The sequence below is a fragment of the Amblyraja radiata genome, chromosome 2 (assembly GCF_010909765.2).
Source record: "Amblyraja radiata isolate CabotCenter1 chromosome 2, sAmbRad1.1.pri, whole genome shotgun sequence".
NCBI lineage: Eukaryota > Metazoa > Chordata > Chondrichthyes > Rajiformes > Rajidae > Amblyraja > Amblyraja radiata.
Genome location: NC_045957.1, coordinates 99,962,020 through 99,981,135, shown reverse-complemented (window position 1 = coordinate 99,981,135; position 19,116 = coordinate 99,962,020). Strand labels below are relative to the sequence as shown.

General features: G+C 41.8%; 1 protein-coding gene across 1 annotated transcript in view; it reads right to left on the bottom strand.

The window, feature by feature from the left end:
- ctnnal1 (catenin alpha like 1) overlaps positions 1-19,116 on the bottom strand; it is a 319,864-nt gene that overhangs the window by 66,954 nt on the left and 233,794 nt on the right. The window contains exon 5 of the mRNA XM_033012208.1: positions 12,749-12,838. Coding sequence (XP_032868099.1) covers positions 12,749-12,838 — 90 coding nt within the window. The remainder of the gene's footprint in view (positions 1-12,748; positions 12,839-19,116) is intronic.

Sequence of the window (19,116 nt, the reverse complement as noted above, 5' to 3'; positions counted from 1 at the left end):
GTAATTTGATCACTGTCCTCAAATTCTCCTTCCTCTGGCACTGGACATCTGTTGAACTATTTTTAAGTCGCCTGTGCAGTATTGTGTTGCCTCATTTTGGTAAAGGTTATTGGAGCTAGACTTTAGACTTTAGAGATACAGTGCGGAAACAGGTCCTTGAGCACACAGAGACTGCGCCAACCAGCGATCACCCTGCATATTAACACTATCCTACCCACTATGAACAATTTACAATTTTACTGAAGCAAATTAACCTAGAAAGCTGCATGTCTTTGGAGTGTGGGAGGAAACCGGAGCACCCAGCGAAAACCCACATGGTTACAGGGAGAACGTACAAACTCCATCCAGACAGCACCCATTGCCAGGATCAAACCCAGGTGTCTGCAGTGTGTGCCACTCCAGAGGCATGCAGAGAAAAAATCAAATTCACAAGGAACATAAAGATTAACAGAATAAATATAGGAGCAAAACCTTTAGGAGCAGAACATTGTGGAACCAACCTAAACTCACCATGAAATCATTTCATATTATCAAAGTGAAGCCTTATCTGAACTGATTTTGATCAACTACATAGAGCCGTGAACATTGAATTGAAATTAGAAACACAAAAACGGAAATTATACTTTTTCCAGCATATGATGATATTAAATTATATTAGTGACTGGAAGCAAGTGAGAATTTAAGGGGTAGTCAGATAACCATATTTCAGCCCCTTCACAAAATAAACAGATGGATATGACAGGTTTCTCATATGAAATTTGATGACTGCGATTGTCAACTACACAGTAGAGTATTTCAGTGAACTCTGTGGCCTGAATTAGATCAGGAACAGGACACAAAGACGGAATTTAGATTTATTTTAAATGTTAGCATACTCATGTAGTAAATTGATCATTGTTGGAGTTTAATGCAGACAAGTCAAATCATGGGAAGTTAAATCGTGGCATGATCTTCACAGTGAATGGCAGGACCCTGGGGAATTTTGTAGAGCAATGTGTTCTAGGAGTACAGGTACATAGTTTCCTCAAAATGACCAGGGGTAGATAGAGTGGTAAAGGCTGCTTCTGGCACATCGGGTTTCATCGGTCAGGGTATTGAGTATAGAAGTTGGGAAGTTATGTTACAGTTGTACAAGACATTGGTGATGCATCATTTGGAGTAGTTTGTTCAGTTTTGGTCACTCTACAATAGGAAGGATGACATTATGTTTGAAAGAGTGCAGAGATGATTTACAATTATGTTGCCAGGACTCGAGAGCTTGAGCTATAGGAAGAGGTTGGGCAGGTCCTCTCCCCCCACAACCCCCCCGCCCACGCAAGCCCCCTCCCACACACCCCCTTCCCCCCACCCCAGGCATCCCCTCCCCCCGCCCACAACCCCCCAGCTCACAACTCTCCCCACAACCCCCCTTGCCCACACACCCCTCCTCCCCCGACCCCTCCTCCCCACCCCCACACCCTTCCCCATACCCACACACCCTCCCCTCTGCCCACCCACACCCCTCCCCCGCCCACCCCTCCTCCCCCTCATGCACCGCTCCTGCCCACATACACACCTCCCCTCCCACCCTACACCCACCCAGCCACACACCACCTTCCCCCACATCCCCCTGCCCCCACATCTCCCGCCCACATCCCCCCGCCCACACACACCCCCTCCCTCTCCCACATCCCTCCTCACCCCCCACACCCCTCCCGCCCACATACACACCTCCCCTCCCACCCCACACCCTCCTGCCACACCCCCCCTCCCCCTCCCAAACATCCCCCACACCACCCTCTCCCACCCTCCTACACCTCCCCACCCACTCACACCCCACCTCCCCCCCCCCCCCACCCCACACATGAAGAGGAGGGGGAGGGAGTGCTGGGGGATGAGGGGAAATGAGCCGCGCCTCCGCAGTTAGGGGCTATGGATGAGCGGTGGAATATTGCATTGGGGGAACGGGTTGCGTTGGGGGAGCGGGTGAGTGGTGGAATATTGCGTTGGGGAATGGGTTGCGTTGGGGGAGGGGTCCCACTTAGTCTAATACAGTATTAAAAAGGTTCTCTAACAGATACACGGACAGGAAAGGTTTAGAGGAATATGGGTAAACACAGGCAAATGAGACTAGCTTAAACGGGGCACCCTGGTCGCCATGGAAGAATTGAGCCAAAGAGCCTGTTTCCATGCTGTAAGTCTCTCTGTCAGTATGTCACTGGAATAATTTACAATTTTACAGGTACCAGATCACATTCAGGTACCCAATCAGTAATGTTGGCCGCTTACAACTTCAGAACTATCAGAATAACTTTCTTCCATATTGGAAAGTCATTGCTATCACATGATTAGAATCCTAAAGCACAAGAAACAGAGTGACTATTATACAGTGATCATTATCACTCCAAAACAATTGTTCTGGTGACAAGAGTGAAATATTGCTGTAAAAGCTCCAACATTTTCTTCAGAATCTTCTCTTGAGGACTAACATTTTGAAGAAAATCATATTTCATATACAAAATCCTCCAGGGAAACAAAAGTCATTTTCTTCAGTTCCAATCACCTTCAGCTCAAGATTTATTTTCTCAGTATAGTGGAAGCTTCCATCACCTAACCACAATAATTCTGCTTCTGCAGAGTTTGGACATCAGCAACAGGATTGTTATTTTGTGTGTTTGAGAGAGTTCTGACTCAATAGGTCCTAAAAACTAAGGGTTATATGCCATTTGAGATGTTTTGATTGTCCTGGTCATCAGTATCATGGGTGCGAGAGAGATGAAAGTTCTCCAAAAGTTTTTTAAGTTTTTCAACAATAGACAATAGACAATAGGTGCAGGAGTAGGCCATTCGGCCCTTCGAGCCAGCACCGCCATTCAATGTGATCATGGCTAATCATCCCCAATCAGTACCCCGTTTCTGCCTTCTCCCCATATCCCCTGACTCCGCTATTTTTAAGAGCCCAATCTCGCTCTCTCTTGAAAGCATCCAGAGAACCCGCCTCCACCGCCCTCTGAGGCATTACAGCATTATGATATTGGAGTTAAATAGAATACCCTCTTTATTCTCCATTATAATATTAAGATGTGATAAATCATGTCAATAACAAATGCAGATTCTTACGTGACGAAAATGACGTGATATGAAATAATGAGACCTTTCAACCCACACTTTTCACAAGCTGGTGTCATCAATTTTAGAAATCGTTGCCTAAAACATTTTGCTTTCTAATAAATTAAAATTGACCCCATTACTTTTGTTTCTTACAGTGAGAGAAAGTCTATTCATAATGATGCTCCTGCACCATTTCCAAGTGTTTTTCTTCAAAGTAAATTCAAATGTAAACCAATGCGTCACTTGGCTGGTGTATCCTACTGTACATATGCAGAAATAACTTTTCAATATCTGTCTGAACAATTACCTTTCATTACTTCATATTTTGATTGCATCCTATTCCTAAAGGCATTCTCTTAAGTAACACTTATATATTTTGCCATTTGTTTCTGGCAATTGGAAAAACAACTTACTGTTTTGTAATCTATAACTTTGACTTAATTTAACAAATTATACTATCATACAAAAAACGTTCATTTTAATTTATTTATTCACATTATTTGAACAATACTGGCAAGGCTGGCATTTACTGTCGCACCCCGAAGTTATATTATACCGTCTTATGTTGCCTAATTTCTCAAGATCCAGCGATTTACCAATATTAACAGGAGGTAGACAAAAATGCTGGAGAAACTCAACGGGTGAGGCAGCATCTATGGAGCGAAGGAAATAGGCAATGTTTCGGGTCGAGACCCTTCTTCAGACGTTTATTAACATGTTGTTTTCAACTACAGATCTAAATTACAGGAGAAACTTACTTTTAATATTTTAATTTAAAAGACGCAGGGTTTTAGGAAGAGTAAAGATAAAGCGTGACAAGACCTTCCATTCCTATTAACTAGTTTATCCTCTTCCTATGGTGACATTCAATCATTTCCCTTTCTAGAATCTAACTGACACCTGAACAAAGGTTACAGCCCCAATTGCCTTTTATTACAACTCAGTTACATTAAAGAATTCTTCCAAGCTCCAAAGATGTTATAATTATTGTGACATGTAGAGGCCCTGGTAACAACCTGTCAAATACTCAGCTGGTAACATCCATCAACTTGAGCTACCAGAACTGATCATTACCAGCGACTTTGTGTTCAACAATTTATTGTCAATTTACAGGTTTTACAAATGTTCCCAAGAGTTTCAGGAGCTTCCCAGAAAATTTAAGTTTGCAAATGGCAGGAAAATAGACAGCGATGATGGTTATCAAGAATGACGACGGGGATCTTGACCAGCTAGTCAAGTGGTCCGACGAATGGCAAGTGGAGTTTACTTCGGAAAAGTGTGAGGCGTCACATTGTGCAAAATCAAATGAGGGACGGACCTTCACTGTGAATGGTAGGACACTTTGGAGTGTTGTATTGTGGAGGGATCTAGGAGTACAAGTATATAGTAGCAATGTTACAACATTTTGGGATTTAAAAAATCAAGTCTGCAAGTTATCCCATCAGATAAAGCATAAAAAGAAGTTTAATTTGACACCTAATTCACTTTCATATCTTCAGTATTAAAAAAGTTATGGCCATTTTCATACTCGGAAATCAGCATTGCTTTTCAGCAAAGCATCCCTATTGCTTTTCCATTGACTTAACACAAAAGCTGTGATCGAGGACAGTCAAAAGCCCATAACTTTCTTAAAAATTAAGAGAACCGAATGAAATTTTCAGTTGTTATAGATTGAAGCATTCTGAAACAAATATAAAACATCTTACTTGGATGACCTGAAATTAAAGCATATAATTAGTTAATTACCTAATTGTAGCTAATTACAAAATTGACCGTTGTGACGAAAATCGTAATAAACACCCAGACTGCCTTGAAAATTCAAAAATGTGATATTCTCAAGATCAGAACTTTAATATTATTGTATAATATGCTGTGTCCATAACAGATAGGTAAATAAATTACAATTTCTAGCAATAGACCAAGTCTTTATGGAGAAGATCAGTTGTTAGCTGGTACATTGGCATATCATAATCAGTAGCATCATCATACTCCTCAGATTGTAACCAATAAGCAACTCAGTCCTCTATCCTCAACTTTTCAATTTTGGCATTGTAAACTACTGGTTTTTGCTCTTCAAACCATGCATGACATGCCTTTCTGACTAATTAAGAATGTCCTGTAAATTCCATTTCTTAAGAAATTGATAATTTTATTAAATAGCCTAAGTATCCAAATAACAAACTAATCCCATTCACACAGGAATTCACAATATAACATGATTTTTAAATCTCACTGTCATGAATTTATATGCCAGATGGAAGGAATTTAATGTTTAGTTCCCATAAATTAATCCAGTACCATCCTCTCAAAATATAATCAAATTTATTGTTTTTTGCACAATACATGTGACTCAAACTGTTGTGAATATTTAGTTTAAACATTATGATCATGGAGAGAGAATAACACAAAATATAGACAATTTGGACGGCTTATGACATGATTGTCCAATAAAATGGGCATTTTAATCATCTTGCTTCTGGAACACGATCGATTGGAATGTTGTATTTGCGGTGAATTTGAAGCCCATATCGGCAGGAAAAATACTGCCGGTTCGTATGGGGCCCAAATCACATTTTCGCAACGTAAAATTAGATTAAAGCCATCCCAAGAAGCACGATTATATGTAAAATAAACGACTTACCCTTTGTTTTGTCCCGTTCTTGCGATCCGTCACGTTGTAGGTGTTGAGGGCGTTTATTTTAATCCAAATATTAAATTGTCCAGCGATTTAAAAAATATATATAGCGCGAACGGAAGTCCGATCGATTTTTCATCAGCAGCTAGCAGCCCGAGGAAATCCGCCTCAGACAGGCAGTACAAAATGGCATTTTAATCCTGCCCCCCCCACCCTTCCCTTCAAAGGCGCCAAAGTCGCGCACACGGTCAGTGGCAGAATTGCAGCGCCGCTGAAGGTACGTTTTGTAACATCGCTATATATAGTTCCTGAAAATGGCGTCACGGGTAGATAAGGTGGTGAAGGCAGCTTTTGGCATGCTGACCCTCTTCAGTCTGGGAATTGAGTATACAAGTTGGAACATTATGTTACAGTTGTACAACATGTTGGTAAGAATGCACATGGAATATTGTGTTCAGCTTTGGTCACCCTGCTATAGGAGAGATGCCATTAAGCTGGAACGAATGCAGTGAAGATTTACAACGATGTTGTCAGCATTCGAGGGCCTAAGCTTCAGAGAGAGGTTGGGTAGGCCAGGACTTTTTTCCTTGGCGCGCAGGGGGCTGAGGGGTAAACTTAGAGGTGTATAAAATTGTGAGAGGAATAGATAGGTTGAATGCAGAGTCTTTTCCCCAGAGTCGAGAAATCAAGAACTAGTGAACACATGTTTAAAGTAAGAGGGGAAAAGATTCAATAGGAATTTGAAGGGCAGCTTTTTCCACACAAAGGGTGATGGATATATGGAATGAGCTGCCAGATAAAGCAGTTGAGGTAGGTGCAATAACAACATTTTAAAGGTATTTGAGCAGATACATGGATATGAAAGGTTCAGATGGATATGGACCTGGTTCAGGCTCATGCCCCTGTCCCACTTAGGAAACCTTAACGGAAACCTCTGGAGACTTTGCGCCCCACCCAAGGTTTCCGTGTGGTTCCCGGAGGTTTTTGTCAGTCTCCCTACCTGCTTCCACTACCTGCAACCTCCGGCAACCACCTGCAACCTCCGGGAACCGCACAGAAACCTTGGGTGGGGCGCAAAGTCTCCAGAGGTTTCCGTTCAGGTTTCCTAAGTGGGACAGGGGCATAATGCAACTAGCTTGGATGTGGCATCTTGGTCGGCATGGGCACGTTGGGCTGTTTCCATGTTTATGACTCTATGATGCTAATTCAGTGATTTTTGTTTGTGCTTTTCACAGTCTTCCTACAATTAACCATATCACTGTTTTTGGAATGGTTGCACAAGGTCATGGGCCTGATGCTTTTTTCACCATAGACACAGATATATCCTTCTTCATTCTGTCTCATGTGTCCAAGGTTGAACAATTCCATCAATAGTTCCCTGTGGCCATAAACATTTACTGGAAGCCCACCTGCTGACTGATCTGAAGGAAGTCATGCAATCAACATGAAATAGCCTACCCCTCTAATGGGCTAATGGAGATCAAAAGCATTATCCAACACAGTGCTGGCAGGTGACTTTCTGAATAAAGGCGTGAAATTAATAAATCAATTACTTGGTTACTGGTGGGTAGCTAACGTTGATTAGCATAGCAACTATCACATGTCAGGGTGTTATTTTCCTTGAAAGAACCTGCACTGCTTTTCAAAACACTGATCATAAAAATACATCTTTCCATTTCATCGATTAAATGATTAACAAATCAAAAGCAACTGATATAACTTACTTTTCTAATTCTCCTTTCCGCACTGATTTGAAATATTATTATTTTTTAAATCAACACATGATTTCCATTCCAAAATAATAATTTACGTTGGCTATTGAGGTCCAGATATTGAACCTCATTCATTCCATCTATGCTCACGTTGCATGCAATTAATTTCCATCTTCTCCAACAGTGATCTAAATTCACTCAATTCTAGTCTCGTATTTAATTTAATTTTCTCCTTCTTCACTCAAACTGGGTCATCACAAATAAGCACAATACCACTGTCATGCCATCATTTACATTTCACATAATCTAGATTTACATTACACAATTTACATTTCACAGATGTATCAGTAGACCTATAAATTTATTCAGAACAATTTAACACACATATCGTCTTGATGGACTGGGCTATGTCCACAATTTTCTGCAATTTATTGCAGTCTTGGACACAGCAGTTGCCAAACTACATTGTAATGCATCCTGATAGGATACTGAAGAAAGGACAAAAGACGAAGTGGGGCAGCAAGGTTGTTGTGAAAATGGCAAGTGAGCTGATGTGGAAGAAGAAAGGGAGAGGGATTCAAAGAGAGAAAGAATGATTAATGGAGATAGGTATTTAAAAAGCACCAAAGGATACCATGCTAATCAATGTACGTGCTGATGGAGTAACACAACAGGAGTACCTTGCTTCAAGATACAGTGTGATAATCTGGGTGAAGCAGGGTGTCAAACATTCACCAGATGGAGAATCTTCATTTAGAGACAATGTCAACATCAGGTCCATGAAGGTCATGACAACAACCAAAACACTCATATTAAATGAGTGGGTGACAGAGGCCTTGTTGCAGTTGAAGGAATTCCATCAATATATGTAGTTGGTAGCTGATCTGATAGAATCTATTGAGGTGGATAAATCCCTGGTGCCTGACCTAGTGTATCCAAGATGTTGTGAGAACCAAGGGAAGACATTTTTAGAGCTCTGGCAGAGAACTTTGTATCTTCCTTAGACACGGGTGAGATATTGGAAAAGAGAACAATGGCTAAGGTTGTGGCTTTATTTGAGAAAGGCTGCTAGGAAAAGCCAGGGAATTGCAGCTTATGAGGCCAACATCAGTGGTGCAGAAGTTACTGGAGGGGACTGTGAGAGACAGGATTTATTTGTATCTGGAAAGACAAGGACTGATTTGGGATAGTCAGAGTAGCTTTGTGTATGTAATTGAGGTTTTGGAAAAGACTACCACAGGATTGATCGCTCCATAGATGCTGCCTCACCCCCTGAGTTTCTCTAGCATTTTTGTCTACCTTCGATTTTCCAGCATCTGCAGTTCCTTCTTTAAAACTTATTTCCACATACCTCGACTACATCCTATTCCCCCCTGGTTAAATCACTCCCTACCTATGTGTAAGACACCTCACGTGCTCTTCGTCTACTCCATGGGTTCCGTTTTCCAGGCCCCCATTTCACCATGGATGTCCAGTCACTCTACACCTCCATCCACCACCAGGAGGGTCTTAAAGCCCTCCATTTCTTCCTCTACCGCAGAACCAACCAATCTCCGTCTACTGATACTCTCCTCCGCCTAGCGGAGCTGGTCCTTACCGTAACAATTTTTCATTTGACTCCTCCCATTTCCTCCAAATACAAGGCGTAGCTATGGGCACACGCATGGGCCCAAGCTACGCCTGCCCCTTCGTAGGGTACGTCGAACAATCTTTGTTCGAGGCGTACCATGGCCCTACCCCCCAACTCTATCCATTTCACCACTAACTTCCATCCAGCACCCAAATACACCTGGACCATTTCCAACATTTCCCTACCATTTCTAGACCTCACTATCTCCATCGCAGGTGATAGACTACTGACCGACATCTGCTATAAACCCACAGACTCCCATGGCTATCTGGACTACACTTCTTCCCACCCTTCTTCCTGTAAGGACTCCATCCCCTACTCCCAATTCCTCCGTTTACGCCGCATCTGCACCCAGGATGAGGTGTTCCAAACCAGGGCATCGGAGATATCCTCATTCTGCAAGGAACGGGGGGTTCCCCTCTTCTACTATAGATGAGGCTCTCACCAGGGTCTCTTCTATACCCCGTAACTCTGCTCTTACTCCACACACCCCCCACCCACCCCCCCCCCCCCCCCCCCCACTCATAACAAGGGCAGAGTCCCCCTTGTCCTCACCTTCCACCCTACCAGCAGTCACATACAACAAATAATCCTCCAACATTTTTGTCACCTCCAACGGGATCCCACCATTGGCCACATCTTCCCATCTCCTCCCCTGTCTGCTTTCTGCAGAGACCGTTCCCTCCGTAACACCCTGGTCAATTCGTCCCTTCCCACCCAAACCACCCCCTCTCCGGGCACCTTCCATTGCAACCGCAGGAAATGCTACACTTGTCGCTTTACCTCCCCACTTGACGCCATTCAAGGACCCAAGCAGTCTTTCCAGGTGAGGCAGAGGTTCACCTGCACCTCCTCCAACCTCATCTATTGCATCCGCTGCTCTAGATGTCTGCTGATTTACATCGGTGAGACCAAGCGTAGGCTTGACGATCACTTCGCCCAACACCTCCGCTCGGTTCGCAATAACCGACCTGATCTCCCGGTGGCTCAGCACTTCAAATGCCTCTCCAATTCCGAATCCGACCTCTGTCCTGGGCCTCCTCCATGGCCAGAATGAGGCCCACCGTAAATTGGAAGAGCAGCACCTCATATTTCGGTTTGGGCAGTTTACACCCCAGCGGTATGAACATTGACCTCCAATTTCAGGTAGTCCCTGCTTTCTCCTCCCCTTCCCAGCTCTCCCTCAGCCCACTGTCTCTGCCTCTTCCCGCCCCCTCCCCACCCTCACATCAGTCTGAAGAAGGGTCTTGACCCGAAACGTCGCCTATTTCCTTCGCTCCATAGATGCTGCCTCACCTGCTAAGTTTCTCCAGCATTTTTGTCTACTTTCGATTTTCCAGCATCTGCAGTTTCTTCTTAAACAGGATTGATGAGGTCAATTTGCAATGCCTTTGACAAGGTCCCACATAGTACACTGTTCAGGAAGGTGAGATCACATAGGATCCACAGAGAACTAGGCAATTGGATACAAAGTTGGCTTTGAGGAAGGTGACAAAGGGTAACTGCGGAGAGATATTTTTTAGATTTGGGACAGTGAACATTGGGGCCTGTGACAAGAAAGGAAAAGTGGTAAGAAAATAAGAATTAAATTGAGGTAAGGACATTGAAAGCATTGAAAGGTGTAGGAGCAACTGAGGTGGAGATATATCACGGCAGATGTACGGCCAAAGGCATGAGAGTTTCAAAATATAATTTTAACAAACTCAGGGAAAAAGAATCCCCTCCTACATCCATGGGATGGATGCAACAGCTAGTGGAAAGAAGTGAGTGTGGTGAGAAAGACAAGAAAAGATGGCAGCTGGTAGAATCTAAAGGGCTCTGTGCTACAAACTATTGATCAAAATGTTTAGCCCGAAGAGGATATTAGTGGCTGCTAAGTTTGTACACAATTCTGTGTGGCCGCTGAACAGATGGACTTGACAACAGATGATGGTCTCCATGTTTGTACAGCTGAGATACAAGCTGAACAAGAGCATGTTAGCTGCTCAATCACTCAGCACATTCTTATAGTGACTGAAAAAGGCAAGGAGAGCAGTTAAAGAAAAACAAAAGGGTCATTAAAGAAGTACAAGAAGCCTCTTCAGCGAGAACAAAAATTGCTTGGTTGATTATGATGTAGTATGTCATGAGATGAGGGTGATGAGAAAAATGAAGCAGGACCAGCTGCAACTTTTAGCCCCAAGGACAAATTTATACAAAGCATTATGCTAAATAATCTATTCACCATGGGTTCAACTGCATTCAAGAGGTTTTCTCAGAATTAATACTGATAACCAAGGAAACAGTGCTCTTCCAGAAACCAGCGACTGCCTGAAAACAGCATTCTGCTGAGTTTGAGTCTGAAGGAAGAGCTATATGTGCAAAGTTAGACAAATTGCTCATAAAACTAAAATGTTATAAAGCCTTAAAATGTACTAATTAGCAGACAGCGAAGGCCACATTACAGGGTCTAATGAAAGGTAGGGCAGCCGGGATCAACTGTATTTGAGGCAGATTCCTAAAGGGCCTGTCCCACTTAGGCGATTTTTTAGGCGACTGCTGGTGACTGTGATAGTTGTAGCAGGTCGCCGAAAAACTGGCGACTGGATCCCCTTACGACAATGTCTACGACAAGATACAACAACCTACCACCTAGTCGACGTCAAGCTACGGCAAGCTACGGACAACCGGCGACCCACTAGGACGTCCACCTACGACAACCTACAACCACACAGGCGACAACCGGTCAAGCTACGTCCACCCGCGACAACCTACAACAAGCTACGACCCTGTCGGCAACAACTGAAGACAATTCGGTCGCCGGTACCTGTCGCCGGTTGACATAGGTTGACGTAGGTAGTCACCAATGGAAATCACCGTGGTAGGCACCGGCGATAACCTACGTCACCTGGCGACAACCTACGTCATCCTGGCAACCTACTACCACCACACCTACATCACGATAATACAAGCTACGATCCATTGGGTCAAAACAAATCTCCCCGCTAATTTTGGCGACCAAAATGACATTACAACTTGTTGCGAAATAAAGGAAACTACTCATGACCATGCAGACGACCCCTCGGCAACCACCAGCAAACATGTGGCGACCATGTGGCATAGTCTCCTGTGGTCGCCTAAAACATCGCCAAAGTGGGACAGGCCCTTAAAGGTTCCTGCCACAAGGGATAGTGAATTCCAGCAATAGACCAGCAGAGTTAGGAGAGGCAATGTGCATGCTATGTTTTTATGGATCTCTGTGACCTACTTTCTGCTAGGTCAGGAGCAAGAGACAACATTGCCGATTCCAAAATACCAAGATTAACATTATTTCTTTCAGAAACAGATCAAACTTTAGAATTTCCAATAATCTGATTTTTTATTCCATACTATAGTCAACTAGATCTTAAGCAAAATAGTGTTAGAAGATTGTATGTAACAATAAAAGTAAAGTTCTTCCTGTCCTTAATGAAGTGAGCAGCCTATTTATCAACTGGACGGCAATCGGTGCAGTGTGTCTGGTGCCAAGTGACATGACACCATAAACTGTCACAATTACCGTGTAAAGTGGAAGCTTCCTGCCAAAATGATTCAAATGCCACATCTCATGAAGCTTCAATGATTTAAAATAATCACACATAAACAATTAGGAATGAGCACTGAAAGTTGTTCACGGGCTGATATTACCCAAAGGATAGTTACCTTTGAGGCTGTGAGAAGCATCATCGTACATTTCTCCAGTATTGCCCTGGCAGCTGCCATCCTCGCTTTCTTCTTTTCATCCTTCAAATCCTGAAAAACAAATAGGACAAATGGAATATTTACACAATTTATGTTAACTTAATAGATCAGATGCAATTAGTTGCCTTATCTATCCTGCAAGACTTTGGAAATCATAGATGGAAACCCAGGGCAGTGACCTTTATTGTAATGTATAAAATTGGCAAAGAACTGCCTTTTTATTTATTCCTTGGAATATACATGATGTTGGAAAACCCAAGATTTATTTCCCATCCTAACGAACAATGTAGTGATTATCAAGGATATTTCAGACTAATTTTGTCTGTTGTCATGGGACTGAAGTAATCTTAAGACCAGAGTGGCCAAAACCAAAGTAATTCCTTCCCTAAAGGCCGTTGCAATCTTGCAGCAATCCAGAAAGTTCATTGTCACTTATTTTCTTAAACCAGGTTTTTATTTTATTTTTTGGATTCAACTAAACAGAAAATGCTGGAACGTCTCAGAATGTGAGACTGCATCTGTAGACAAACTGGATTAATGTTTCAGGTCAAAAACATTCATCTGATTTATGAAAATGGTGCGGAAAAAAACAAGTTTAAAGATAAAGAAAAGGGAAGGTGGAAAGAACTAAGGGTAAGGTCTGTGACAGAGTGAAAAACAGTAAGATTAAATAATGCAAAGGGTGAAAGTAACAAGGTAGCAAAAGCATTGGGATTAAAATGCAGTACAATTATCTGAAATTACCAAAAGAATTGGGAGAAATATTGGAAATAAAATAGCTAGAATGAAGATTATTTGTAATTGCTTTCTTCAATATGGAGTCTGGAAGTCTGTTACTTGCTCAGTATTAGTTGAGATTTGTTCCTCGTTCTTCTTTAGAACAGTGCAGGAAACAGTGATCAGGGGGGCCAAAGCAGGAGTGAGATGGTGATAAATGCGGTTTCAAAAACTCAAGGACAATTTCTCACTTGGCAACAGTAAGCTCAAAATCATATTTCCGGACTGAAGCATTTGCAAAGCAATCACCCAACCTGTATTTGCTCTCTTTAAAGTAGAAGGGACCATGTTGTGGGCACTGAGTAGACAATATTTAATAAACAGAAGACCAGGTAAATCATAATAATATGGGACACTAGATAACAGAAAAGGAGAAGGTAAGAGGGCAGGCATGTCTTGCAGTTGCAAAGGAACGTGCCATAGAAAGAGGACAGAACAATACCATATGTCAAACGGGAAAGAATAGTCCCATTGGAATGCTGAAGGACAAGAGGGGAACATATGCCTCGTGGCAGCATCCCACCAAAGGTGTTGAAGCTAGTGGAGGTTTGTCTGTTGGATGTGAAGATGGAATGAAAAGTTAAGACAGATAGGAAAGTAACGACATGGGGAAAAAATTCTTGCTTCTGGGAATTAAATAAATTGCCATTATGGCAATGAATCAAACTTAGGCCCTCTGCAATGTAAGCAAAAGCTTCCCAGAGATTGCACCAAGTAATATGACCATTACTCTACCATAACCATTATTACTCTGTTCGAAACAGCACTAAACGTGCAATTCGAAGATTTGTAGCTTTTTATTACCAGGCAATAATGCAAAAACTGTATGCTAGGTAAGCACTTTATCTTGATTTGTCTATTTATTGTCTATTTATCTTACTCTCAACATGAATATATTGTACAGTGGATTTAATGTAATAATACAAATTCTGTACAATAAAACTAATTTCATTGGATCCCATGATGAAATTCAGTTTAATAATGGATCAAAACTGTTCATTTATATTTTTTCATTCATGTTATTTTCCCCTTTTACTTACCTTTTCGCTATCCAGAAACACTTTAAGTTTTGGTCACCTACTTGCACAAACAACAATCCATGTGCACTATTTAAATATGAAACTTTCATAACTTGATACTCTTCTCAACATATGTGTACACGCAGGCATACATATACACAGACTTAAATGTTGCAACTTAATGCCCAATCCAACCCAAAGGCATTGAGACCAATTGTGACCTTGTGTCTTGATTGAGATAAAATGATTCAACAAGTAAGAAATTTCTATAGAAAGAATGAATTGGTATCCACTGGATTAACTCAATAACTGACAGTGAAAGTTTCTTGTTACTACCGTTTCAAAACAACTGTAGATGGAACTGACAATTAGATTTTTTTTTAATATTTAAAAACAAAATTTAAATACACAAACAAAAAATCTCAACAAAGAGTACATGAAAGTTATTTTCCTGGGAGTAATATGTTTAGAACACAGGTTTACCTCAAGCATATAACTGAGAAATGAAGAATGCATTGTTGGTTGCCGGGGAACAATAAAATATGCATGGAACAAGTGCTGGTTCAGTATTACATTTCTTTATATTTGTGTTTCTTTCCAAAACAATGCAGCGTTAAACTGCAATACACTTAATGTTGGTAATAATAGCAGTTCAAAAATCCAAGGACACTTTTTCACTTTAAGTCATCAGTTTAAAGCCAACTGATTAGTAATTGAGAAGCAAAAGACCAAAACAACATTCCAAATTGCTGAGACACTGATAAGTAAATAATACATTTAGATGGTTATAAATTATTTGAACTATGTCAAAGGAGGCTGAAGTTTAAATAGCCTGATTAAATTTTATTTGGAAAGGAAGAGTGAAAGTTGGCAAACAATATCAGAGAACAAACACCGAGTATCATAAAACTACAGGCAATGATCAATCAAAATGTTCAGGATGTGTCCAAAGCTGCTGGCACTAGGTGGGTATATGTTGGCAATGCACTGCTGGCTGACCCATCAAATCCCCGGCCAATGTCATTCAGAACTTGCATATCTGTTTACAATTCTGCCAAAAATAATATAGACTGACTGCAAAACTCAAAGTGTATCAAGTGAAAACACATGATTAAAAAGAGATTATTTGTTCCCACACAGCAACCAATGGCAAAATGTTTCTGGATAAAGTCTAGATTTAGATTTTACATGTTTACTAAATTATATTGATCGTTAGAATCAATGAAATTTTCCCCAGATTTTTATCATCTTCAGGATATTAAATAAAATTGGGCAGTTTCATGATAAGAAAAACTGGACTTTGACTGTCAGAAATCATATTAAAATAGGTTATAGTTTCACGTTAGATCACATTATCTCAGTAAGAAGTCCACAGCTAATTTGGATATATCAAAGAAGTATCTAACTTTTTAATTGGTCAATATACCATCAAAATAACCAATATTATACAACAGGAATACATAGAATATACTTTGTACATATTTGAATCATGATTTGTTTGAAAACAGTTCAATTCTACATGGTTTCATAACATTGAGATTGTTTTTTCAACAATGTTGGGATAGCTGATGTCTTGACAGGCAGATATACTACCCCGCCTCTCTTCCAGCTTTCTTCCCCCACCCCTCCCTCTGCAATCAACCTGGAGAAGGATCCCAACCTGAAATGTCACCAATCCATGTTCTCCGGAACTGCTGCCTGACCCATTGAGTTACTGCAGCACTTTGTGACCTTTTGTGTAAACCAGAATTTGCATTTCCTTGTTTCTACATAAAGTTGGGATGTTGTGTTACAATAGTAAAATATGTTGTTGAGGCTGCTTGAGTATTGTGTTCAGTTTTGGTCACAACGTTATCGGAAGGATGTCATTAAGCTGGAAAGCGTGCAGATAATATTTACAAGGATGTTGCCACTGTAGACCACTGGGATCTCTTCCGGGGTAGGGGTGGCCTGTACAAAAGGGACGGGTTACCCCTTAACTGGAGGGGGAGCAACATTCTGGCAGGCAGGTTTGCTAGGGCTACATGTGTGGGTTTAAACTAAATAGTGGGGGGGAGGGATTGACAAATTGGGAGTATAAAGATGGAGTTGAAGGGGAAATGGCTACAGGAAAAATTACAAAAGACTCTCGAATTAATAGGAAGGAAAGCTCGAGAATGGACAACAATGGCCAATTGCGAATGGTGCGAGGGGGGAAGTGAATACGGAGGTCAAAGTGCTGTATATGAATACGCGAAGAGTAAGGAATAAAGTGGACCAGCTTGAGGCTCAGTTAGAAACTGGCAAGTATGATGTTGTGGGAATTACAGAGTCATGGCTGCAAGAGGGCCAGGGCTGGGAACTGAATATTCAAGGGTATACCTCCTATTGAAAAGACAGACAGGTGGGCAGAGGGGGTGGGGTTCCTCTGTTGGTGAGGAATTAAATTCAGTCCCTTGCAAGGGGTGACATTGAAACAGGAGATGTGGAGTCAGTATGGATAGAACTAAGGAATTGTAAGGGTAAAAATACCCTAATGGGACTAATCTACAGGCCCCCAAACAGGAGCCTGGACATAGGGTGCAAGTTGAATCAGGAGTTAAAATTGGCATGTAGTAAAAGTAATGCTGTGGTTGTTATGGGAGATTTCAACATGCAGGTAGACTGGGAAAATTAGGTTGATATTGGACCCCAAGAAAGGGACATTGTAGAGTGCCTTCGTGATGGATTCTTAGAACAGTTTGTATTGGAGCCTACCAGGGAGAAGGCAATTCTGGATTTAGTGTTATGTAATGAACCGGATTTGATAAAGGACCTCGAGGTTAATGAGCCATTAGGAGGCAGTGACCATACATGGTCAGGTTTAATCTACAATTGGAGAGGGAGAAGAGTAGATCGGAGGTGTCAGTGTTGCAGTTGAATAAAGAGGACTATGGGGCCATGAGGGAGGAGCTGGCCAAAGTTGACTGGAAAGATACACTAGCAGGAATGACAGTGGAACAAAAATGGCAGGTATTTCTGGAAATAATACAGAAGGTGCAGGATCAGTTCATTCCTAGGAGGAAGAAAGATTCCAAGGGGAGAAAGGGATGACCATGGCTGACAAGGGATGTCAGGGACAGTATAAAAATTAAAGCGAAGAAGTACAACATAGCAAAGATGAGCGGGAAGCAAGAGGATTGGGTAATGTTTAAAGAACAACAGAAGATAACCAAAAAGACAATACGGGGAGAAAAGATGAGGTACGAAGGTAAACTAGCCAAGAATATAAAGCAGGATAGTAAAAGCTTCTTTAGGTATGTGACGAGGGAAAAATTAGGTAAGACCAAAGTTGGACCCTTGAAGACCGAAAAAGGTGAATTTATTATGGGGAACAAGGAAATGGCAGATGAGTTCAACAGGTACTTTGGATCTGTCTTCACTAAGGAGGACACAAACTATCTTCTTGATATATTAGTGGCCAGAGGATCTGGGGTGACGGAGGAACTGAAGGAAATCCACAATAGGCAGCAAATGGTGTTGGATAGACTGATGGGACTGAAGGCTGATACATCCCCAGGGCCTGATGGTCTGCATCCCAGGGTACTTAAGGAAATGGCTCTAGAAATCGTGGATGCATTGGTGATAATTTTCCAATGTTCTATAGACTCAGGATCAGTTCCTGTGGATTGGAGGGTAGCTAATGTTATCCCACATTTTAAGAAAGGCGGGCGAGAGAAAACAGGGAATTATAGACCAGTTAGCCTGATGTCGGTAGTGGGAAAGATGCTGGAGTCAATTATAAAAGATGAAATAGCCAAACATTTGGATAGCAGTAACAGGATCGGTCCGAGTCAGGATGGATTTGCGAAGGGGAAATCACGCTTGACTAATCTTCTGGAATTTTTTGAAGATGTAACTAGGAAAATGGACAAGGGAGAGCCAGTGGATGTAGTGTACCTGGACTTCCAGAAAGCATTTGATAAGGTCCCACATAGGAGATTAGTGGGCAAAATTAGGGCACATATAACATTATTGGGGGTAGAGTGCTGACATGGATAGAGAAGTGGTTGGCAGACAGGAAACAAAGAGTAGGGATTAACGGGTCCCTTTCAGAATGGCAGGCAGTGACTAATGGGGTACCGCAAGGCTCGGTGCTGGGACCGCAGCTATTTACAATATACATTAATGATTTGGATGAAGGGATTCAAAGTAACATTAGCAAATTTGCAGATGACACAAATCTGGGTGGCAGTGTGAACTATGAGAAGGGTGCTATGAGAATGCAGGGTGACTTGGACAGGTTGGGGGAATGGGTAGATGCATGGCAGATGAAGTTTAATGCAGATAAATGTGAGGTTATCCACTTTGGTAGCAAAAACAGGAAGCCAGATTACTATCTAAATGGCGTCAAGTTGGGAAAAGGGGAAGTACAACGGGATCTGGGGGTCCTTTTACATCAGTCTATGAAAGTAAGCATGCAGGTACAGCAGGCAGTGAAGAAAGCAAATAGTATGTAGCACCCGCTGAGTTTCTCCAGCATTTTTGTGTAGCACCCGCTGAGTTTCTCCAGCA